Raw genomic sequence first — 24,741 nt, 5'->3', positions numbered from 1 at the left:
CAGCTTCGTGTTCGGGATGAAACAGTTTAAGAAGCAGTCCTTTGTGAAGGCTTTTGTGATCCAGGCTTTCCTGTTGCACATCCAGTAGACAGACAGCAAGATTTTGGTCGTTTTTTAAAGCACGAGGACAGTTGAACTTGTGGATTAATGCTAGGTTTACAATGAAGTCGGCCAGCAGCATCCCCACCCCTGATGAGGGTCAGGCGATGCATGTGAATCCTGGCACTTTCAGTTCATCTTTGAATATGAATGTAAGGGAAGGACATTGTGGTGGCATCTACAGTGTTTTATGCAGTGGTCTGTTGGGGATGCGGGAGCACGGAGAGGGACAGGAACAGGCTGAATAAGCTGGTCAAGAGGGCCAGCTCTGTTCTGGGCTGTCCTTTGGACTCTGTGGAGGAAGTGGGAGAGCGGAGGATGCTGACCAGTATGATGTCCATCATGGACAGCACCTCTCACCCCCTGCATGAGTCTGTGGAGTCCCTCCGAAGCTCTTTTAGCAATAGACTGCGGCACCCTCATTGCAGGAAGGAGCGCTTCCGCAGATCCTTCCTCCCATCTGCTGTCAGGCTCTTTAACCAAAAAGTGTTAAGACCTATCGTATGCATTCATGTACACCTGTGTATTAATGTATATATATATATGTGCCTATATATGTGTGTGTATGTATATGTATAGGTGTATGTACACGTATATGTATGTGTATGTATATTTATATATATACTTCAGCAACACGCTTATATATTTATTCATGTATTTATTTATTAACTTACTTATTACCTATCTATTTATGTCTAAAATGCCTTTCCTATTACTGCATCCTCACCCTCTTGCTACTGTGACAACGAAATTTCCCGAATACGGGATGAATAAAGTTATCCAATCCAATCCAATCCTCTTCCAAAAAGGCCAGTCTAATCCATGTTAAAAAACTTGCTCCGTAAATTAACCATTCTCTTCAGTTCTGTTAGGGAACTTTGCCTCGACGTACCGTGTCGCTGCTGGATTGGTGCCCGATCGGCTGCTCGAAGCGGCCCCGAGCCGCTCTCGGCTCGCTTTGGCTCCACTTTTTACCATCAGTCCTCGCTCCTCAACGGGGAGCCAGCGTTGGCTCCGGTAATGACTCTTCCGCAGGAAGCTGGAAAAGGCTCGGTGTAGTCTTCATCCAAGGGGTAATGTGTGCAATGCAAAGTATAATCCGATGAAAACAGGAAAGGCAAGATGGGATACTACTTGGCTTTTTATAATATATGTCGCGTCGTTCTTCTTCTGCAGTGAAATTCTTCTCCGGCACATCATTCGCCTTCTGCAGTGAAATTCTTCTTTGGCGCGTCATTCTCCTTCAGCGGTGAAATTCTTCTTTGGCGCTTCATTCTCCTTCTGCGGTGAAATTCTTCTTTGACGCTGAGTGCCCCCTAATTCAGTGCCGAGGAAGAAGTCGGGCCCTGATTTCCACCATTTTTCATCTCCCTTCTTTCGGTTGCGATTTCAGCGTGAATTTTGACATTTTCTGAACTTTTTTTAATACTTAATCTAAAAACTGCAATGTCGTGAAGCTGCGAATGTTGAAACCGCGAAGTGGTGAATCACCATTCGTCAACACAGCAGTATGGAAGTGGGGATACATACCGTATTTACTCACATATAAGCCGCTTTTGACGGACAAAAAAATGATGACTGAATCGGGGGAACGGCTTAAATACGCATAAAAAGGCGACATGCACAAAACTGCAAGGTGACAACGCCATAACACCATAACATCATGAAGCCATGACGCCATGAGGCCATGAAGCCATGACGCCATGACGCCATGACGCCATGACGCCATGACGCCATGACGCCAGGACGCCATGAAGCCATGACGCCATGAAGCCATGACGCCATGAGTAATGACACTGACGCAAGACAATGCGGCCGATACGGTCATTTATTTAAAAATAGAGAAAAGATGAACAGATATAACCCTAAACAAAATGTATTTTGACGTCTATGAAAGAAATTAAAGAAAAAAAAGTGAAGAAAACTGACTCTCTTGTGTCTGTCACTGCTCGCTCAGGGCGCATCTTACCTAGGTCGCCATCTTACCTAGGGCCGCCATCTTACTTAGGGCGCTGCATTCGTACCTACCGTATTTTCACACCTATAGGGTGCACTTCAAAGTCTAAAATGTTCTCTAAAATGGTCGATGCGTCCAATTTTGTCTGTGCACTAAACTCCATTTTTATATGGCCCTGACCGCTTGAATGACTGTTTTTATTTCTTGCCGGCACGCTACTTATTGCAATCAACCCAGCGGACGTTCACCCTAAAAATAGCCTCCCCGCGCATTCCAAGTATTACGGTAAATCGATTCAAAACATCCCAGGGGAGTGGCAAGGCACTTCCGTGTGCTTGCAGCGCTTTTAATCCTCAAAACCACTCTCAATACTTAAAGAAACAGCATATCCAGCTAAACAGAGGAAATGCCTGGCGTGAATGACAACATTTATTTTTCTTTTTTCTAATTGAATAATTTGATATTTTGCATTCACAGACAGGCATATTAACTTCCTTATGATATTGAGTATCTCAGAAATACCACGTGTGATGATTTTTCTTAAGATTTTCCCTTCAAAGTAACACATTTGTACTCATGAAAATTGTGAATTGGGGGCGACTTATACTTTAGAAATTGTAAAATTCAAAAATTGTAAGGGTGCGGCTTAAACGCGTGGGCGGCTTATACGCGAGTAAATACGGTACATAAGGTCTGCAAATGATTGAGTGCGGTCTATGGTTATTAATGTCACCACTCACTATTGTCATTGGATTGGATTGGATAACTTTATTCATCCCGTATTCGGGAAATGTTTAATTAGCGTTTGGTGGTTGGGTGTATTTTTCCCTGTGTGTCCCGTCCACGTGATAGTACATTAGTTACACCTGCCATGTCATTTTTGGCTCTTTCACTTTTGTGACCCAGGTTTGTTATTGTGATCAACGCCTGTCTGTGTATTTAAAACTTGTGTTTTTGTTCGTCCGTGTGTGATTATTTTTCGTCTATAGTTATGTTGACTTTTCGTCGGTGTGCGTCTCCCTGTCTGTACTTCCCCGTTCAGTTTGTTTTTTTGTTGATTTTCCCTAGTTCTATATTTGTAAGGTTATGTTGTAGTTGTGGCAGCCCGGCTGCTTGAGTGGTTAGCACAGGGATGGGCAAACCGGTCCTCAAGGGCTGTTGTGGGGGCAGGTTTTTGTTCCAACCGATCCAGCACAGACAGTTTGACCAATGAGATTTCTGCAGAAAAAAAGAAGCACCTGACTGCAATCCCCTGATTGCACTTGTAGGACACCAGATTGGTGAAAAGGTACCCTCTTTATAGGTTGGAATGAAAACCCGCACCCAATTGCGGCCATTTGTGGAATATTTTGCCCACCCCTAGGTTAGCATGCCGCCCTCATAGCTCTGGGGTCCTAGGTATGTGTGTCAGCGTGAATGGTGGTCCGTCTTCTCGTGCCCTGCAATTGGCTGGCCACCGATTCAGGGTGTCCCTCGCCTCTCGCCCGAAGTCAGCTGGGATAGGCTCCAGCAACCCCCGTGACCCTAGTGAGGATAAAGCGGTTCAGAAAATGAATGAAAATGTTTTAGTTGTTTCCACATTAAACCTTTCATTTTTGCACCAGCACCTTTGGTTCCTGCTTTTAGGTCCGACTCCGCTCCGCAGCCGAGGCTGACATAACAACTACCTGTTAACAAAGGTGCCCAAGTAGGACGTCTGTTGACACGTTGGTCAAAAACAGTGACAACGTTCCAGGCAGTTTATAGAGCAACAGATCTTCATGCGACGTGAGTGTGCATTTAAAGGGGAAGAAAGTCGAATGGACTTGGTTGTGTCAAAGTCCTGAAACGGTTGAGGGGGCGGATTGCGTCGTTGGTAGCTTAACAGGCTGCTGCTGCCGAGTAGGATAAGTGGGAATTCACGCCCATAGACATAAATTCCATTGATAAACCTAGACATCAAAGGAATTGACTCAGAAAAACTTAGGACTAGTCTTTAATGGAGACTTTCTGGACATTTTCTTCCAGGGGCCATCTTGTTCAACTACAATATGATGAAAAATTTGTGGAATAATCGTATGTTGACGATGGTCTCTAAGATGTTGAAGTCTTGCTCATATATATATATATATATATATATATATATATATATATATATATACAGACGCTCCCCTACCTACGAACGAGTTAGTTTCTGAGCGATTGTTCATAAGTTGAATTTGTTCGTAAGTTGCTCAGTGCTATATTTTGTATTATAATGTATGTTTAAGGCCTGTATAAGTATATTGAAGGTTTATATACGTGTATTTGTATGTTTAAGGCTTGTATAAGTAACACACACTGGTTTGTACTGAAAAAAACATTTAATAAAATGGAGAGAATACATACAGTATTGTATACATACATTAGAGAGAGAGAGATTTACTAGAAAATGGCCGAAAGAAGCTACCTAATGACGATTGCAGTTTTCTTTTTTTCATCATAAATGATGCGGTAGCACTGAATGGCATCATTCAATTGATTTGCAAACTTTGTGCAACGTTCAATATTTGGGTCCTGCTGCTCGATCTTTATGTTTATAAATGGTACTGACGGTCGAACGATTCAAGTTGTATTCACGTGCAACGCTCACCACTTTCTGACGCGCATCAAGCTTCGTTATTATTGCCACTCATTTCAAATGAAATGGCTTGCCTCTTCCTTGCACCTCCCTCAATAGAAGCCTTTCGCTTTTCACCAACCATATTCAATAATGGATGCACGAGATATTTAATGATACAAATGAAAAAGGTTCTTTGCGCACTGGAGATACGTTCACGCACTTCCGCATTGCAACGAACTGGGCAGAGGAAGGTGGATGCTAGGTGAGCTGAGCTATCACAGCGCCAGGCGTCGGTATTAGCGGCGGAAAGAAGCACTACTTGGAAAAAGGCGCGCAATACAAAATCGAACTTACGAACATTTTTCGACATAAACACAATTTGCAGACATGTTCGTATGTACCGTTCATAACTCGAATGTTCGTAAGTAGGGGAGCGTCTGTATATATATATATATATATATATATATATATATATATATATATATATATATATATATATATATATATATATATGTCTATTTTCTCCAAAATAGACAGGGCGCCTTATAATGCGGAGCGCCATGTGTAAGCTCGAAAGCCTGAGCATGCCCCTACCAGGTACCCGTATATAGTGTGGGCATGTGTTTATTGCAAAACAATTTTGGTTTGGCCCCCCGAAAATGAGTAATACAAATAGACACGCTTACGAAGCTCAGTTCAAACTTCAAGCCATCAATTATGCAGGGGAACATGGGAATAGAGCACCCGTGAGGGAATTTTAGATCAACGAATCCATGGAGCAAATGGAGAACGAGCTTTGCAAAGTCAAGAAGAAGAAGCTGATTTGATTTGCGACTCCATGCATGCCCATTGCCCATCTCACAGCAGCGGTGAAAAACCAAGTCACGAAAATGAACTCTGAGCTTGCCGTCATTCCCAGAGGCTTAACTAAAGAACTCCAACCGCTGGATATCGGCATCAACCGGGCGTTCAAAGCAAAGTTGCGAGCGGCATGGGAACAATGGATGATAGGTGGCGAACACAGCTTTACGAACAGCTTTACGAAACGAAGGGTGGCAGGCAGCGCCGGGCTAGTTACGCCACCATTTGTGAATGGATTGTGGCCGCTTGGACTAATGTGTCTGCTTGCACTGTTGTTCGAGCTTTTGCCAAAGCCGGCATCATTTCTGTCGAGCCACATTGCAATGGGAGTGACTCTGACAACGGAGAGAGGGAACCCGGCGTTTTTGATGAATCATTTGGACAAAGAAAATGAGGACTTTGATGGATTTGTGGGTGATGGTTGATCAAAAAACGTGAGTACATTGTAAAATGGCTAAATAAAGTATAACCGAACTCAGTTTTGCTTCCGTTGCCTTTTTAAAAACATGTTTTTAGCGTGTGTCCGTATGTTTAAGCTGGTGTATGTTTTGCCATGCATGGCTGCGTGTTTTGGTGCGGTGCGTCTTATATATATATATATATATATATATATATATATATATATATATATATATATATATAATTTTTGCACGGCAACGCTATCGTAACATAACATAAACAAATTTTAATGATCTTGGATTACGATGCAGAAACATTCAAAAATAAGTTTAATCGAACTCTTTGGTCTTGGCCATAATAGAGTTTGGAGTGTGAGAGACTGAGGTTGTGGACAGCTGTGTTTTATACCTATAATGAGTTAAAACAGATGCTTTTAATTTAAGCAATGAGTGGGGACCTCGTTAGAAGTTAGACCTCTTTGACAGACAGAAATCTTGCTTGTTTGTAGGTGACCAAATACTTATTTTCCACTCTAATTTGGAAATAAATTCTTTAAAAATCAAACAATGTGATTTTCTGTATTTTTTTCCACATTCTGTCTCTCATGGTTGAAGTTTACCCTTGTTGACAATTACAGGCCTCTCTAATCTTTTCAAGTAGGAGAACTTGCACAATTGATGGTTGGCTAAATACTTATTTGCCCCACTGTACTTATAGTTTCTTTTTTCAAATGATAAGGATGATACACATGCGCGCACCTATGACAATTTACACACTTTTGATGAATGTGTATGTGTTTAATGTTTACTACTACTATAGCACCATACATATATGGTTATTTAGTGTAACACACAAACATATGTTTTTCAGGTAAGTTATCTTGAAAAGAAGGTGACTGAACTGGAGAACGACAGTTTGATGAATGCGGATCTCAAGTCTAAACTAAAACTGGAAAATACACAACTTGTCCATCGGTAGGTTAAGTAACACTGGAAATTTACTGGAAATATTTAGAAAAGGGCTATTAATTCATTTATTCATTCACTCATTTTCCAAACTGCTTATGCTCACAAGAATTGTGGGGGGTGTTGGAGCCAATACCAGCCAACGATAGGCACCAGCCAGGAGGACTCTCTGAATTGGTGGCTAGCCAATCGTAGGGCACAAGTAGACGGACAACCATTTATGCTCACACTTACATATATCTAGGGGCAATTTAGAGTGTTCAACCAGCGTACCCTTTATGTTTTGGGTATGTGGGAGGAAATCGGAGCCTGGGGACAACATGCAATCTCCTCAGACTGACGACCGGCCTGGGATCGAACCCTCGACCCCAGAACTGAGGCCGACGCGTAAACCACCCTCCATCAAGCCGCCTAGAATGGGTTATTTTCACAAAATTTCCATGTTGGCTAATTGCAGTCTAACCCAAATTAAGTAGATAAAACGGACATTGTCTGTGAAAAAACTCATCCCAATTTAGAAATGGTTTTAAAATGTTTTCATATTAAAGTGTAATTAGTATTTTCTTCCAAATATTGTGCTTTCTTTAGGTTATCAAAATGTTAATAAAAAATCCTGATTGGGAATCAATAGAATGTGGGTGTGGAAATGTACCCATGTTTCTACGAACCTTTGTAGTTATTTTCCTAGAAGATTTTGTGATATGTATTGTAAAAATCTGTTTGGCATTCAGACAGACACGGGAACTGAAAAGGATATCTGCATCAAATCTATAATGTGGATTAAATTCAAATCCTCTTTATATCCATTTTCAACACCACTTATTCTTGTCAGGGTCGCAGGATGCTGTACTATTCTAGCTGACTTCGACTGCACCCATACAGCGAGACAGGCAACCATTCACACTCAATCATACCGCCACCAAGTGGAAATTGATCCAACACTCCCCCTCCAGTCAGGCGAAAGAACAACAATTCGATAGCCGAGAGGTCCGTAGAGGGCTCCAAAGCAAAGGTACGAGATGTGTGGTCAAGATCGTGATCGTTGTCCGTGGTCCATAGTCGTGAGCGTGTTCAATGTCAGTGAACTGATTAAGACGATCCAGCGCCGTGGTCCAGCTCCAAGGAGAGTTGATATCCAAGGCAAAATTCGAATGGGGACAGATAGGAAGAGGCATTAGGGTGAGAGTTGTGGGTGTATTCGATCCAAGGCAGTTGGTCACTCCAGGTGGTCGAGTGGCCCTGGGTGGTGCAGCAAAGTGCAACTTCCATCTGTTGGTTAGTACGCTCACAGTGACTGTTTGTTTGAGGGTGGTATCCAGAGGAGAGGCTCACAGGGATGTCCAGCGCTGAGCAGAAAGCAGACCAGACATGGGAGGTAAATTGGGGACCTCGGTCTTAGACAATTTCGGTGGGAATTCCATGTAAACGGAACACAAGTAAATCTGCAGTCTCACGAGCTGAAGGCAGCTTGCGGAGTGCGAAAAAGTGCTCAGCCTTGGAGAACCAGTCAACTTTAATCAGAATGACTGTGTTGCCCCTGTGACGAAGTCAACTGCAACATGAGACCAGGGACGACTAGGAATCAGGAGTGGGCAGAGTAGACCGGAACTTGGCTAGGTGGAGGACTTGCTGCGGGCACACACGTGGCTGGCAGATACGAAGGAACGTAAATCCTTTGTTGGCCACCAAAAGCGTTGGCGCAACACGGTACACGGTCGATTGGTTGCCGGTCTTTTGGTCGCCGATCTTTTGGTCGCCGATCTTTTGGTCGCCGATCTTTTGGTCGCCGGTCTTTTGGTCGCCCGGAAGGTTATTGATAATTACCATTTAAATCGTTGCTCAAATCCCCTAAATACAAACTGCGAATTACTATTTAGTCATACTTAATGCCCTAGTAATTATTAGGCTAAAGAAAAGCTCCAAATTTCCCGGACTTTTATTGTTTTTTGTTGGAGAACTTGTTAAGACCCTGACTGACGTAGCTTCTTAAAGGGACAACGCATGTACATAGAAACTCTTATACACTCACACGTCGGCTCAGTGAAACTGCTCATGGCCATTGTTGGCTTTTATTGATGCGTAGACCGTGTTGTTTTACCTTGTTTTGTCGCCGGTCTTTTGGTCGTCGGTCTTTTGGTCGCCAGTCTTTTGGTCGCCCGTTGTCGCGGTCCGGGCGACCAAAAGACCGCGACCAAAAGACCGCGACCAAAAGACCGCGACCAAAAGACCGCGACCAAAAGACCGGCAACCAAAAGACCGGCGACCAAAAGACCGGCGACCAAAAGACCGGCGACCAAAAGACCGGCGACCAATCGACTGCACATGGCGCAACACCGCCAGTGTGCAAGTAACTCCTGGGTGGCAGGTCAGCCAAGAGGTGTAGGCCCATTCAAGGACCCTGGGACTAACCAAGGTTGGGACATAAATGCTCTTCTGGCACTTTGGACCTCGGCTTCCAGGCCAGTCCTCACAGTTGCCACTACACAGGAGAGGGTTAGGATGGTTGGGGGCTCCTCCTCAGAGTCCGTGGGTTGGAAAACATGGGATAGAGCATCGGGTTTTCTGTTTCTAGAACCCGAGACATAAGAGAAATTAAAATTAAATCTACAAAAGAACATGGCCCACCTGGATTGACGGGGTTCAGCCTCCGGGCTGACTTGAGATATTCCAAGTTCTTGTGGTTGGTCCAAACCACAAAAGGGTGATTTTCCCCTTCCAGGTGGTGCCGGCAGCTTCACTGCGAGCAATTCGCGGTCCCCGATGCCGTAATTGCGTTCTGCTGGAGTCAGCCTATGGGAAAAGAAGGTGCAGGGGTTCACCTTCCCATCCCCCAGTTTGCACTGAGAGAGAACAGCGCCAACCCCTACCTCCGAGGCATCAACCTGCACAATATACTGTAATTTAGAATCCAGGTGGGCGAGAATGGGAGCTGAGGTAAAACGAGATTTGATATCAACAAAAGAGGCTTCCGCTGCTTCCAACCAATGGAACGGGAAGTTTGTGGACGTGAGTGCTGTGAGGGGGGCAACAATACGACTATAATCCCTAATAAACTGCCTATAGAAGTTTGCGAATCCCCAAAAGCGCTGTAATTCCTTCCTTCCCCTAATTCTGGGCGACTGAGCGACAGCTGCCATCTTCATAGGGTCCATCCACACCTCCCCGTCGGCTACAACAAACCCGACAAAGGTGGTACAAGAAACTCGCACTTTTCGGCTTTAACGTAAAGCCGATTGTCCAGCACCTGGCGCACGTGCTGTTTGCGATCTGTAAGAGTGCGTGAAAAAATGAAAATGTCGCCCAGATATACGAATACAAACTGGTCCAACATATCTAGGAGGACATAATTTATGAAGGACAGGAACACCGTTGGTGCATTGCAGAAACCGAAAGGCATCACCAGGTACTCAAAATGGCCTAGGGGGGTGATGAAAGCCGTCTTCCATTCATCCCCCTCCCGATGCGAACAAGGTGGTAGGCATTACGGAGGTCCAACGTGGTAAAAATGCGGGCACTATGAAGCGGGGTAAAACCTGAGTTGATGAGAGGCAGGGGGTACCTGTTCTTGATGGTGATGTCGTTTAGGCCACGGTAGTCGAAGCAGGGGTGCAGTGAGCCGTCCTTCTTTCCCACAAAGAAGAATCCTGCCCAAACCGGGGAGGAGGATGGCCGGATGAGACCTGCTAATTATTTTCTTTATCTCTCTATTACTCTCTCTGCTCCTCCTTGCTTCATCGTGTATGTGAGGTAACTTGAGATGTCTCGCATTCCATTTTTTCCTCACATGTGCTTTGCCCACATTCAATGGAAACGTCTCCCGCCCAAATACGCCGTCCAAACGGTCGGGGAAAGTATTTAATAGAGGTAGGCAGAGACAAACCTTAGGCGGGAATACAAAAGGGGAGGTGTGTTATATACAAAGGGATGACAGGCCTGATCTGTAGGTGTCAGTAAAATTCTATTCTACTGACTACATAATATATATAAATGAATATATGAGAAATACATTCTATATTTCACATCTACTCTGCCTAAGGGCCCACCGTCCAGTGCAGTAGTTCTCAGAGGTTTAGCCAATGGCCAAGTCCCCTAGTTGGGAAGCCACGGAGCATTCGATAAAGCTCTCGTCTGCTCCACAGTTGACCAGAGCGGTGGCCTTATGAGTCTTTCCCTCCAAGGAAAGAAAAGCTGGCAGCAGAAAATGACGGGCGTATTCTCCAGTGGCTAGGCTCACCAACACCTCCCTCTCTATTGGTGAGCTCTTGCTTTTGCTGGACGAATGAGGCATGTCCTTATAAGATGACCACTCTCACCGCAGTAAAGACATAAAGCAGAGGGAAAACAACGGGAGCCCTCCCCCTCTGAGAGCCTAGTGCGACCCAGTTAAATGGGCTCCGACATCATCGCGGGAGAAGGGGTTACCGAAGCCGAATGAGATGCTGGAAACGATTGCTGGGACTCGCATGCAGCGCCCATGTGCGAGCCTTCTAGCCGCTCCATTCGGCGTTCTCGGAGTCGATCAATTCTGTTGGCCAAACTCACGAGCACATCAAGGGAGCCGGCCGGGCTCGTCACGGCACGCCAACTCATCCTTCAGAAATTCTTCCTGGAGGGCGCTGCCATTGAAACCTCTCTCAGCGGCGAGGGTACGAAACTTGACGGAATAACCAGCCACACTTTCGACTCCCTGGCGAAGAGACATCAAGTGTCCCGCTGCCTCCCTGCCGTGTACTGGGTGGTCGAACACCTTACGCATCTCCATTGTGAAGAGGGCATAGGAGGGGCACATGCTCGAGCCTCTCTCCCACTCGGCGACAAAGCCTCACCGCGAAGACAGACGATGAGGTAGGCAATCCTGGCTCGGTCCGTGCTGTAAGTGAGTCTTTTGTTCAAACACCAGACTGCACTGAACTAGGAAAGCCAGACATACACCAAGGTCGCCATTATATGAAGCAGGCAGCGGGATAAGGGTTCGCGGAGCGGCGGTGCCAGGGTTACCGTGGGACCTGGTGTGACTGAGGTAGGTTGTGTCCTCTGTGCATGAGGCAACAGCGTGAGATGTCCCTGCAGTGAACGTAGCATCTGAGATATCTGTGATACCTCCATCAAGAGGAAATGAATCGCCTAACTCTGCTGGTCCATGAGTGGTGGTGATTGGTTGATGGGAGTCTGGTCAGAGCCTGCAGATTCCATGCTTGGCTGGATCGTGCTTTTACTATTGTGGGCAGGGGGCCCCGAAGCAGGCACAAAGACAGCTTTGCTCGTGGCGAGTTCTCTTTATTTTCAGTGTGTGCTTGGTAGGGCCAGGCGAAGGTACAAGGGGAAAAGCGTAGTGGCGTCATCTTGCGTAGCGGGGAGGTCGATAGCTGAGTGGTCAGTAGAGGGGTCCAAAGCAAAGGTACGAGATGCGTGGTTGAGATCGTGATCGTGGTCTGTGGTCCAAGGTCCGTGGTTGTGAGCGTGGTCAAGGTCAGTGAACTGATTAAGACGGTCCAGCTCTGGGTGGCTTAAATTGTGTGCGGTCGATTGGTCGCCGGTCTTTTGGTCACCGGTCTTTTGGTCGCGGTCTTTAGGTCGCCCGGAAGTTTGGTCATCGTCTTTTGGGTCGCCGGTCTTTGGGTCGTCTTTTGGTCGCCTGATCGGCTACTGTCATCTACTGTCAATTTATTAAATAGCAGATGGTGTTTTTATTGAAGCAGTCCAATGAACCTTCATTCTCTCTGCAGAACTTGCAATGTTGAAATACTTTAGATCAGATGGTCATTTTTATCAAACAAATAAAAGTATTAGTATACTTTTAGTTAGACAGTATTTAGATCGTTTCAACAGTATTTCGACTCTAAATACTGTTGAAACGATCTAAATACTGTTGAAACGATCTAAATACTGTTGAAACGATCTAAATACTGTTGAAACGATCTAAATACTGTTGAAACGATCTAAATATCTAATATCAAAATATCAATAAGAGCACTCATTTAACACATCAATAAGAGCACTCATTTAACACATCGGCTGCTGCCATTGACTGACATAGGCGTCCAATGAACCTTCATTCTCTCTGGGAGAACTTGCAATGTTGAAATACTTTAGATTAGATGGTCATTTTTAACAAACATTAAAATATCAATAAGAGCACTCATTTAACACATCAATAAGAGCACTCATTTAACACATCGGCTGCTGCCATTGACTGACATAGGCGTCCAATGAACCTTCATTCTCTCTGGGAGAATGAATGGGAGAATCTCTCTTAAGGTAGAAAAATGGTTAAGAATGCCCAAAAAAAGTGTTCCAAAAGCGGAGTAATAGTTTTTAAAACAGCATTTAATGATTAAATACAAATACTGGAGCTTTTCAGACATTAATTGGGAGTGATTTTCCCGGAGGAAAGACAGCCATAAACCTCGGCGCGACCAAATGCGACGACCATTTGCGAAAGTGCCTACATTTCACTAAAACGGGGTAAAATACGTACTTATTGATGAAATACAAATACCGGAGCTTATCAGACATGACTAGCGGGCTCTGGGGGTGATTTTCCCGGGGGAAAGACAGCGATAAAAGTCGGCGCGACCAAATGCGACGATATGCGACCATTCGCAAAAGTGCCAAAAATGCACTAAAATGCTGTAAAATCAGCACTTAGTGATGAAATACAAATACTGGAGCTAAAATGACAGTCGATGGCAGCAGCTAATGTGTTAAATGAGTGCTCTTATTTCTCCCAGAAAGAATGAAGGTTCATTGGACGCCTATGACAGTCAATGGAAGCAGCCGATGTGTTAAATGAGTGCTCTTATTGATATTTTGATATTAGATATTTAGATCGTTTCAACAGTATTTAGACTCTAAATACTGTTGAAACGATCTAAATACCGTCTAACTAAAAGTATGCTAATACTTTTATTTGTTTGATACTGTTGAAACGATCTAAATACTGTCTAACTAAAAGTATACTAATACTTTTATTTGTTTGATAAAAATGACCATCTAATCTAAAGTATTTCAACATTGCAAGTTCTCCCAGAGAGAATGAAGGTTCATTGGACGCCTATGTCAGTCAATGGCAGCAGCCGATGTGTTAAATGAGTGCTCTTATTGATGTGTTAAATGAGTTCTCTTATTGATATTTTGATATGAGATATTTAGATCGTTTCAACAGTATTTAGATCGTTTCAACAGTATTTAGATCGTTTCAACAGTATTTAGATCGTTTCAACAGTATTTAGAGTCGAAATACTGTTGAAACGATCTAAATACTGTCTAACGAAAAGATACTAATACTTTTATTTGTTTGATAAAAATGACCATCTAATCTAACGTATTTCAACATTGCAAGTTCTCCAGAGAGAATGAAGGTTCATTGGACTGCTTCAATAAAAACACCATCTGCTATTTAATAAATTGACAGTAGATGGCAGTAGCCGATCAGGCGACCAAAAGACGACCCAAAGACCGGCGACAAAAAAGACCGGCGACCCAAAAGACGACGACCAGACTTCCGGGCGACCTAAAGACCGCGACCAAAAGACCGGTGACCAAAAGACCGGCGACCAATCGACCGCGTACCGCTTAAATAGCTCCGTGATTGTGATGAGCCGCACCCATACCTGTCAACCTCTGCCGATAACTGACCTTATAAATGATTATGATTCCCCTTACAAACCCCAAAAAAACCTTACAAACACCGTACGACTCGTACGGTGTTTGTAAGGTTTTTTTGGGGTTTGTAAGGGGAATCAATCATTTATAAGGTCAGTTATCGGCAGAGGTTGACAGGTATGCGCACCTGCCAATGCTTGGCTCATCAGGTGCTGGGCCTGTAATTGGATGACAGATGCAACCACCTACCATTCGGGCCCTGGCCCTGACAACCCTGAATTGTACAGCCATTAAAAAATTCAGTTTGTGCAAAATACGGGTATTTTTTTAAAATGCATCAAAATCAGTACACAGTATTTCAAAATGGAAAACAATAGAAAACTCCAGGTTGAACATATATTGTAGTAGTAGCCATATAGAATTTATCTACACGCAACATTTTGATTTTAGGGGCATCTCTTTGATGCTTGTTTCATGATAGTGGTTTAGATGGTTGGATAAAACTTCATTGTATATAACTTTGTTTTGGGGCTAGGTTAAAGTTTATGCTCCACTACCTTCAGTTAATATTAATGACATGAATGATTTAATAACAGCTGCAATCATCATGATGGACCCCAACATTCTTAAGTGTTACGTCTTTCGTCGACGTCGTGGCATGGAAACACGGAGTAGGACCCAATTGCAGGGAATCAGGCAAGGAGAGGGAAGTAGTACTCAAACGAAAACTTTAAAATCTTAGACAGGATCTTTAGAAAATAACAACAACTTAGACATCAAAACAGGGAATCAAACCTGACGGGAAGACATGGGGAAACAAGGAACATGGAACAGGGAGCATGGCATGGCAACTTGGCATGGTACAAAACAAAGCAGACGATCTGACAATGGCAAAATAATTCGTGGGGTTTAAATGGACAAATTAGGAACTAATTCTCAATGACGCGCAGCTGCGCGAGTGGAATGGCAAGACAGCAGGGACAAAAGAGAGTAGGGAAGCGAAGATAAGAACACACGGAGAAAACAATGAAATAATACCAACCCAAACCTAACAGTACCCCCCTCTAAGGGACGGATCCCCTGATATGACGAGGGAGTGGCCGGTCCGGCAGTTGTCCGTGGTAGGGGAGCAGGAGCCGGGGCGAGCAGGAGCAGGGCATCGGCAGGGGGGCGACTGGCGGGTCAGCTAGCACGGGGACGATGGTTCGAGGTTTCGGCACGTGGGTGACTGGAGGGCCATGTGGCATGGTGACGCTGGTTTGTGGCTTCGGCACGGGGGCGACTGCCAGGACAGCCAGCACAGGGACGCTGGTTCGTGGCTTAAGCACAGGGGAGACTGGCGGGCCAGCCGGCACGCGGATGCTGGCTCGTAGCTTCGGCACGGGGGCGACTGGCAGGCCAGCCGGCACCGGGATGCTGGTTCGGGGCTTCGACCTCGGCGCTCATCTATAATCCTTATAAAGCGTGATTTATGGATGGGTGCATCCATATATCACGCTTTATAAGGATTATAGAATAGATAAAGCGTGATTTATGGATGGGTGGATGTTTTATAACTCCCGTCACGACAGAAAAAAAAGTGTTCCGGGGAGCACATAGAAACTCGCTGGCGGAAATTCTTCCGAAAATGACGTTTGTAAATGACGTGGAATGGTGTCCTACGTCACGACCAATCAGCCACGCGGTGCATTTAGAGCACATCATGTAAAAACAATGATTCATACATCAACTCTGCTTTCAGCTTTAACAAATAAAAGTTGAGTTTACACACTTAGAGAATGTAAAGAAATTCAATCACTCTTCTATTAGCATCCGACTTCTGGCCACCATAAAAAAATTCAACTCTCTATGTTGCACAGTTTGTACAAACGTAGCGAGAGAATCTTAACATACACACGCACACATCCATAAATCACGCTTTATAAGGATTATAGACAATAATAAGCATGCGACTCGATGGGGCATTCATTAATCCCCAACTTCTGCTAAACTATGATTTATGTCTGTGCTGCTGACAAATCTGTGATTAATAAGATATGTTTTTGTCCTTGAACTGAGAGTTCATCAGAATTTCAGCACTAATAAGTACCTTATTACTAAACATATTTTTTTTAGAAACATCACACAACATAATTTGTATTTGTTTTTTGCAGTGTGCATGAACTAGAGGAGCAAATGAAAGATATTGAGGCCAGGGGAGATCAGAACCTCGAGGAAGAGTCAAAGAGACACTGTGACGTTTACTCCAAGATGGAGAGGGACAGGAACAGAGAGATAGATTTTCTTTGTACCAGGTAAGATAAAAACAAATTGCTAATGCTTTGAACAGCTACTCACTTTGAGCCATATTAATTACATGTGGTAGTAGTAGGGGGCTGTTATACATCCACTAGATGGAATATTAGTTGTGGTTGTGTTATACATCAACTAGATGGAGCTGTGCTGAAGAGAATTTCATTTAATGATTAACTAAAGCATTGATCAGTATAAAAGGCGCACCAATCATAAGACGCATCACCGGCTTTTGATAAAACTGAAGTCTTTTAGTTGTAGTAGTTTTCTTCGCAGTTTCTGGGTATGATGACAATTAGGCTTTTGTCGAGTCAATGATGATGACAAAGCCTATGTCTGATTTTTATGATTATTATTATTATTTTTATTATTATTATATTACATTAATGTATGTTAAAATTACATTGTTTGTGTGGGGTTTGTTTAAACCTGTATTCTAAAACTTCCCTGACATCATGTTCTTCAGCACTTACTCTGGTCATTTCTCTGAACAACTTTAAATTTTGTAGTATAAATCATTGTACTTATTTTTTTCCCATTGAGTCATACGGTCCCTGCCGAAGCTTTATTTACACCATCAGTTTCAACTATACTGAGAAAAACCGTGTTATTTTTCAATGGAACAACAATAACAAGCTAGTCCTAACATTACCCCCCATCTAAGGGACGGATCCTAGACGTCCCAAAGCCGAATGTCCATGAAAAAGAAAAAATGCTTTAGGGAGTGCGGGTAGTACCGCGAAACGTAGCCCGGCGGGTGTCCGCGCTGGCCCGTGACGAGACGTGGGAGTGGCCGGTCCGCGCCGGGCCGTGACGAGGCGTGGGAGCAGCCGGTCCAGCGGGCGTCCGAGCCAGGCCATGAGGAGGCAGGGGAGTGGCCCGTCCGGCGGGTGTCAGCGCCGGGCCGTGGCGAGGCGTGGGATTGCAAGGTCGAGCGAGGAGCTTGGACGGGCGAGGTCCAGCGCGGAGCTCGGACGGGCGAGGTCCAGCGCGGAGCTCGGACGGGCGAGGTCCAGGACTAACTCCTAGCCGGGAGAGTAGCCAGGAGAGAGGGAGTGGGGGAAGGGGCCGATAATCGGGGGATTGGGAACTGGATGGCTGTCGTCGGCGACAGCGTCGGTCGCTTCCCGCTGGGTCCATGCTGGTCGGATCGTTCTGTTACGTCTTTGGGGAGACTTCGAGGCGAGGTTACGAGGATAGGACCCAATCGCAGTGAAGCAGGCGAGGACGAGGGAAGTAGTGCTCATACCAAAACACTAATTCGGTGTTCGCCGTCATTCCGGGTGGATTGACAAAAGAACTCCAGTCGCTAGATTGGTGTCAAAAGAGCATTCATTCTAGACTGCGAACTATATATTATATATGGATCAATATTGAGCCGCAACAGGTCTCGCAACTACGGTAAGCAGCCGGAGACTCCATTTTGTGCTGCATATTGGGATATATAACATATTTTCACATCTATAAAATGCATTGACTGATAGAGCGCAGTCTCATTTGCGGGTATATTTTCTGTATTTTGTCAATACATTGGGCGCTTCTTCAGAAAAGGCGCTAGCATGACACTAGGCCAGCATATGTTATGCTAGCGTACCTATGTTATGCTAGCCACTAGCATATGTTATGCTATCCGCTAGCGTAAATTAGGTTAGCCGCTAGCATGTTTTTTAAAGACAGCATGAGCAAAATTAAGTTTGATAATGCTTTATTGAGGTAAATGGTACACACGTTAATAGAAGTTACAGCAATTAAACATCTACAGATCCGTCAAACTGCTCTTCTTCTGTATTAAAGAGTTGGGCATTGAACATGCTATGCTCCCTCTCACTGTCAGTCAGAGTTGTGTGTTCCGGGAACTTGATGCCAGCTTTTGCGAAAGCTCGAACAACAGTGCTGGCCGACACTTGAGCCCAGTCATCCACAATCCCTTGTAACTCGCGACATGCATCACTCCCAAGCCTTTGATTCTCCTCGCTGTTATATCGGTATCGACAATTCATTCCAAGTCTTCACATAACTCGTGCGATGCTGCCTGCCCGATCTACTATGTTGCCCATCCGTTAGCAATCCGTTAGCAATCCGTTAGCAATCTGTTAGCAATCCGTTAGCAAAGCTGTTAAATTGTGTTCGATCCATGGCTTCAGTCCATTTTCCAAGCATTCACACGCGCATTATGTTGTCATTCACGTCAGGCAGTTCCTCTGTATAGCTCTAATATGCTGTTTCTTTGAGTATTGAGAGTGTTTTTGAGGGTTAAAAGCGCTGCGGCCACACGGAAGTCAAATGCCTTGCCACTCCCCTGGGATGTTTTGAATGGAATTGCCGTAATGCTTGGAATGCGCGGGGAGGCTATTTTTAGGGTGAACATCCGCTGGGTTTATCGCAATAAGTAGCGTGCCGGCAAGAAATAAAACCAGTCACTCAAGCTGTCAGGGCCATATAAAAATTCAATTTAGTGCACAGACAAGGCGCACCGACCGATTGGGCGCATTGACCATTTTAGAGAAAAAAATTGACTTTTAAGTGCGCCCTATAGCTATGAACGTAACCCTAGCCTCTACTGTAGACCCGTATAATGTGGTGCGCCTTATATATGGAAAAAAATGAAATATATAATTCATTGTGGGTGTGCCTTATAATGCAGTGCACTTTATAGTGCGGAAAACTACTACTATGCATAAATCTTAAATGTGTGCACAAGTATGGTCAGCATGGCAGTAAATGGAGTTATTGAGAAAAGGGTTGACATAACCAAGTTCTTAAATCAGTGGTTCTTAACCTTGTTGGAGCTACCGAACCCCACCAGTTTCATTTGCGCATTCACCGAACCCTACTTCATTCTCATCTCATCTCATTTTCTGAACTGCTTTATCCTCATTAAGGTAGTGGGGGGTGCTGGAGCCTATCCCAGCTGACTCCAGGCCAGAAGCAGGGGACGCCCTGAATCGGTGGCCAGCCGATCGCAGGGCACAAGGAGACGGACAACCATGCACACTCACACCCATACCTAGGGGCAATTTAGACTGTGCAATCAGCTTACCATGCATGTTTTTGGAATGTGGAAGGAAACCGAAGTACCCGGAGGAAACCCACACAGGCCCGCGGAGAACATGCAAACTCCACACCGGTAGACGTGACCTGGATTTGAAACCAGGACCCCAGAGCCGTGAGACCGACGGGCTAGCCACTCGCGCCACCAGGCCGCCCCCTACTTTAGAACCAAAAGACAATTGTTGCGCTATTAAAAAAAATATCTTTTGAAAAATGGGTTAGATGAGAAAGGAAATTTTCAGTTACACGCATGCAGGCCCCACAGCTGATATTGCCCCTGCTAAGTCCACACTCTCAGTAATAGGCATCTGAGCATGGTTGGGGCTATGTAACCATGATATAGATGCAGAATCATGAGCTACCACCGAGGTGGAAGCCTCGCCATCACTTTGGAATACAGAAGATTGTGCTACCATCTTGGTGCACTTCAATTGTTTACGCCTTTCCCAACTCGATACGAAATGAGAACTGCTCTTTTTTGGCATAATTGGTGAAAATGTATGTAAAGTATGCAAAAAAGGAATGTATAATATATACAGCAGCAAGAGTATGGCTTTTAGGAAAAATTAAGGAAAACTAACAAATTTACCTGTTCAAGCAATGTTTGGGTGTTATTTTTGGTAAAGCATTGTAAACCAAAGTGAAAATATGACGAAAATAAAAACACACAATAGCGGTGCTGTTGCGTAGTTCATGCAACTAACTTCAAGCGGAACTGACTAAACGGAAGCACTTCAGTGTGGTTTCCAGGTGCACACACAAACACACAGATCCATCAACAAATCACGCTTTATAAGGATTAAAGAATAGATAAAAACTTGATTTATGGATGGGTGGATGTTTTATAACTCCCGTCACGACAGGGGAAAAAAGTGTTTCGGGGAGTACCGGGAAACGCGCTGGCGGAAATTCTTCCGAAAATTACGTTTGTAAAGGACGTGGAAAGGCGTTCTACGTTACGACCAATCAGCCACGCGGTGCGTTTAGAGGACATCATTTAAGAACAACAATTCATACATCAACACTGCTTTCAGCTTTAACAAATAAAAGTTGAGTTTACACACTTAGATAAGGTGAGGAAATTCAATCATCTATTAGGATCCGACAGCCGTTACTGGCCACCATAAAAAAATTCAACTCTCTACGTTGCACGGTTTGGACAAACGTAGCGAGAGAATATTAACATACACACAAACATACCCACACACACTCACACCCCCATATATCACCCTTTATAAGGATTATAGTTATAAGCATATGAAGACTGTAATGTAATAACACCTAAAATAATGTATATATTGTCATCCCTCATTGTCTGAACCGCTTTATCCTCATTAGGGTCGCGGGGTTTGCCGGAGCCTATCCCAGCTGACTCCGGGCCAGAGGCGGGGGACACCCTGAATCGGTGGCCAGCCGATCGCAGGGCACAAGGAGACGGACAACCAGGCAAACTCACACCCATACTTAGGGGCAATTTAGAGTATCCAATCAGCATACCATGCATGTTTTTTTGGAATGTGGGAGGAAACCGGAGTACCCGGAGGAAACCCACGCAGACCCAGGGAGAACATGCTAACTCCACACAGGTGGACGTGACCTGGATTTGAACCCAGAACCCCAGAGCTGTGAGGCTGACGCGCTAACCACTCTCCCCTTCGGGCCGCCCTAATGTATATATTTAAAAATGTAAATACCGTATTTTCACGACTATAAGGCGCACATAAAATTCTGAAATGTTCTCCAAAATAGACAGGACGCCTTATAATCCAGTGCGCTTTATAGATGGACCAATACTAAAATTGTTATCACGATAAAATAAAATAAATCCGTCGATAGGACAACTATGGCAAGCAGCCCCCGACTCTACTATTTTCCCGCAGATAAAGTACTGTGCAGTGACTGCTGGGTATTTTAGTTTTTTTTGTCAATACACCCAATGGATTGTGGCCTGCCGATCGGCATCAACACTAGCTAGCTACTATTTGCGAATGGATTATGGTCTGGCAATCGGCATCAACACAGTTGCAAAGGATGGAAGACAGCCTTGGAATACTAGTTACGCTAGCTACTAGCTAGCTACTATTTGTGAACAGATTGTTGCCTGGCGATTGGCATCAACACAGTTGCGAACCATGGAAGACAGCCTTGGAATAGTTACGCTAGCTACTAGCTAGCTACCGTTTGTGAATGAATTGTGGCCGCTTGGACGAACGTATTAAACTCAGCGTTTTCGATGGACAATTGTTCAATTCGGACACAGAAAATGAGGACTTTGATGGTTTTGTGGGTGATGATGACGTGACTACATTGTAAAATGGCTAAATAAAGTACAACCGAACTCAGTCTTGCTTCCGTTGCCTTTTTAAAAACGTGTTTTTAGCGTGCGGGTGTAGCGTGCATTTGGTACATGTAGCACCAAACTAGTGTGTTTGCCGTTGTAGTATATTGATACTATTAGTGCAAGTTATCACAGCCGTCAACCTGGGTGTATTGACAAAAGGACTATTTATCCCAGCAGGCACTGCGCACCGGAAATAGCGTCTGTGGCTGCTTTCGTCGACAGCGCTATTACGGTTCGATAATCACCCATAAATTATATATATACAGACACTCCTCAACTTACGAACGCAATTGGTTCCGAGCGATTGTTCATAAATTGAATTTGTTTGTAAGTTGATTTAGTGCTATATTTTGTATTATAATTTATGTTTAAGGCCTATATAAGTATATTGAAGGTTTATATAAGTGCATTTGTATGTCTAAAGCCTGTCTAAGGCTTGTATAAGTAACACGCATTGGTTTGTACTGAAAAAAATAATAATAATAAAATGGAGAGAATATGTACAGTACTGTAGAGAGAGAGATAGATTTATGTATTAGAAACTGGCCAAAAGAAGCGACCTAATGACGATTGCACAGTTTTCTTCTTTTTTTCATCATAAATGATGCAGTAGCACTGTATGGCATCATTCAATTGATTTGCAAACTTTGTGCAACGTTCAATATTTGGGTCCTGCTGCTCGATCTTTCTGTTTATAAATGGTACTGAATGTGCAACGCTCACCACTTTCTGACGCGCATCAAGCTTCGTTATTATTGCCACTCGTTTCAAATGAAATGGCTTGCCTCTTCCTTGCAACTCCCTCAATAGAAGCCTTTAGCTTTTTACCAACCATATTCAATATTGGATGCATGAGATATTTAATGATACAAATGAAAAAGGTTCTTTGCACACTGGAGATACATTCACGCACTTCCGCATTGCAACGAAGAAGGTAGATGCTGGGTGAGCTGAGCTCTCACAGCGCCAGGCGTCGGTATTAGCGGCGGAAAGAAGTACTACTCCGAAAAAGACGCGAAATACAAAATTGGACTTGCGAACATTTTTGGACTTAAACGCAATTTGCAGACATGTTCGTATGTACCGTTGTTCGTAAGTTGAATGTTCGTAAGTAGGGGAGCGTCTGTATATATTACGCTAGCTACTATTTGCGAATGGATTGTGGCCTGGCGATCGGCATCAACACAGCCTTGCGAAGCATGGAACACACCCCCGGGCTAGTTACGCTAGCTACTATTTTCGGATTGTGGCCTGGTGATCGGCATCAACACAGGCTTGCGAAGCATGGAACACAGCCCCATAATAGTTACGCTACCTACTAGCTAGCTACTATTTGCGAATGGATTGTGGCCGCCTGGACGAACGTATAAGAGTATAGAGTCTGGAGCTGCTTCCGGTAGCCAGCGCTATTGCGGTTCGATATTCATATATAATATATGCGTCTAAAAATGGTGCGTCCTTTGTGTGTTTAAAATACAGAAATAGCACTCGTTACTGACACTGCGACTAAAAATACGATGTGCCATATAGTCGTGAAAATATGTTACATTTTAATATTTCTTAATACATTCCTTTTTACTTTACTTTGTACGTTATACTTTTTACTTTAATGGTTTTACAACTTGCTTTGTTCTGTTAGCCTGGCTTCTTTCTGCTAATTCTTTTTTGGAACCATTCAGCCATGCCTATGCTGTCATACACATGAGACTAGCTGGGAACAATACACAGCAGAAGGAGCAACACCTAAATGCCGCGGGAAATTCAGAGCTGGACAAAAGTGCCGGGAGAAGAAGCGACGCTTCAGACCAACCATCATGGGATAAGATGGAAGAGCTGTCGGCGCTTACCAGGCCGGAGACTGAGTCGAGGGGTTCTACTCTGCTACTGTTGATTCTTCAGCTCCAGACTACTGAGGAACTGTGCGGATAAGCTTGGAAGAGTGACTCTGCATATTTTCAACCTCGGACACAGTCTGCAGAAGTTCCCCATCTTGTGGAAGACTTCCTGTGTGTGGTTCCAGTTTTATCCAAATCTACAACGTCTTTTTCTTGAGTCTGTATCCATTTTTTCTACTGCAACTAAGATGGCGCCGCTCAAGTGGCAGCCGGTAGCGGCAGCTCCGTCTGCTCTTGCTCGTTTTGTGTTTTTGCTGCTTTTCTGTCTTAATGATTTGATTTAATGATTCTTATTGATCCCATATACTCTGCTTTGCTTTGTACTTTGTGCTTTTTGCTTTGTTGTTCTACGGCCTTTGCGACTCGGCCCCACCTGTTGTGTGGCTTGGTTTCTTTCTATCTATTTATGTCTAAAATACCTTTCCTGTATCTGCATTCTCACCCTCTTGCTACTGTGACAATGAAATTTCCCGAACACGGGATGAATAAAGTTATCCAATCCAATCCAAGTGTGTCCAAGCAGTGGATTGTTTGGCATTTAGTTAAATGGTGTTGTGATTTTTTTAAGGTGTTTTGATGTTGGTTCCATTTGTGGTAGAGAATGCTGACCATTTCTATTTTACCTTAACTTTGATTGCACCTTTCTGGCAGGCCATTCGGGGGTGCTGGCAGAATGACACACTTAAAAACCATGT

General features: G+C 44.2%; 1 protein-coding gene across 4 annotated transcripts in view; it reads left to right on the top strand.

Annotated features, from left to right (window-relative positions):
* LOC144088423 (rab11 family-interacting protein 4A-like) overlaps positions 1-24,741 on the top strand; it is a 77,398-nt gene that overhangs the window by 31,750 nt on the left and 20,907 nt on the right. For all 4 annotated transcript variants that reach the window (XM_077618825.1, XM_077618826.1, XM_077618823.1 and 1 more), the window contains 2 exons: positions 6,768-6,871; positions 16,621-16,761. In XM_077618825.1, the coding sequence (XP_077474951.1) occupies positions 6,768-6,871; positions 16,621-16,761 (245 nt within the window). The remainder of the gene's footprint in view (positions 1-6,767; positions 6,872-16,620; positions 16,762-24,741) is intronic.

This window comes from Stigmatopora argus, chromosome 14, assembly GCF_051989625.1.
Source record: "Stigmatopora argus isolate UIUO_Sarg chromosome 14, RoL_Sarg_1.0, whole genome shotgun sequence".
NCBI lineage: Eukaryota > Metazoa > Chordata > Actinopteri > Syngnathiformes > Syngnathidae > Stigmatopora > Stigmatopora argus.
The sequence above is the reverse complement of the archived record's forward strand: the minus strand, read 5'-3'. Positions and strand labels throughout refer to the sequence as shown.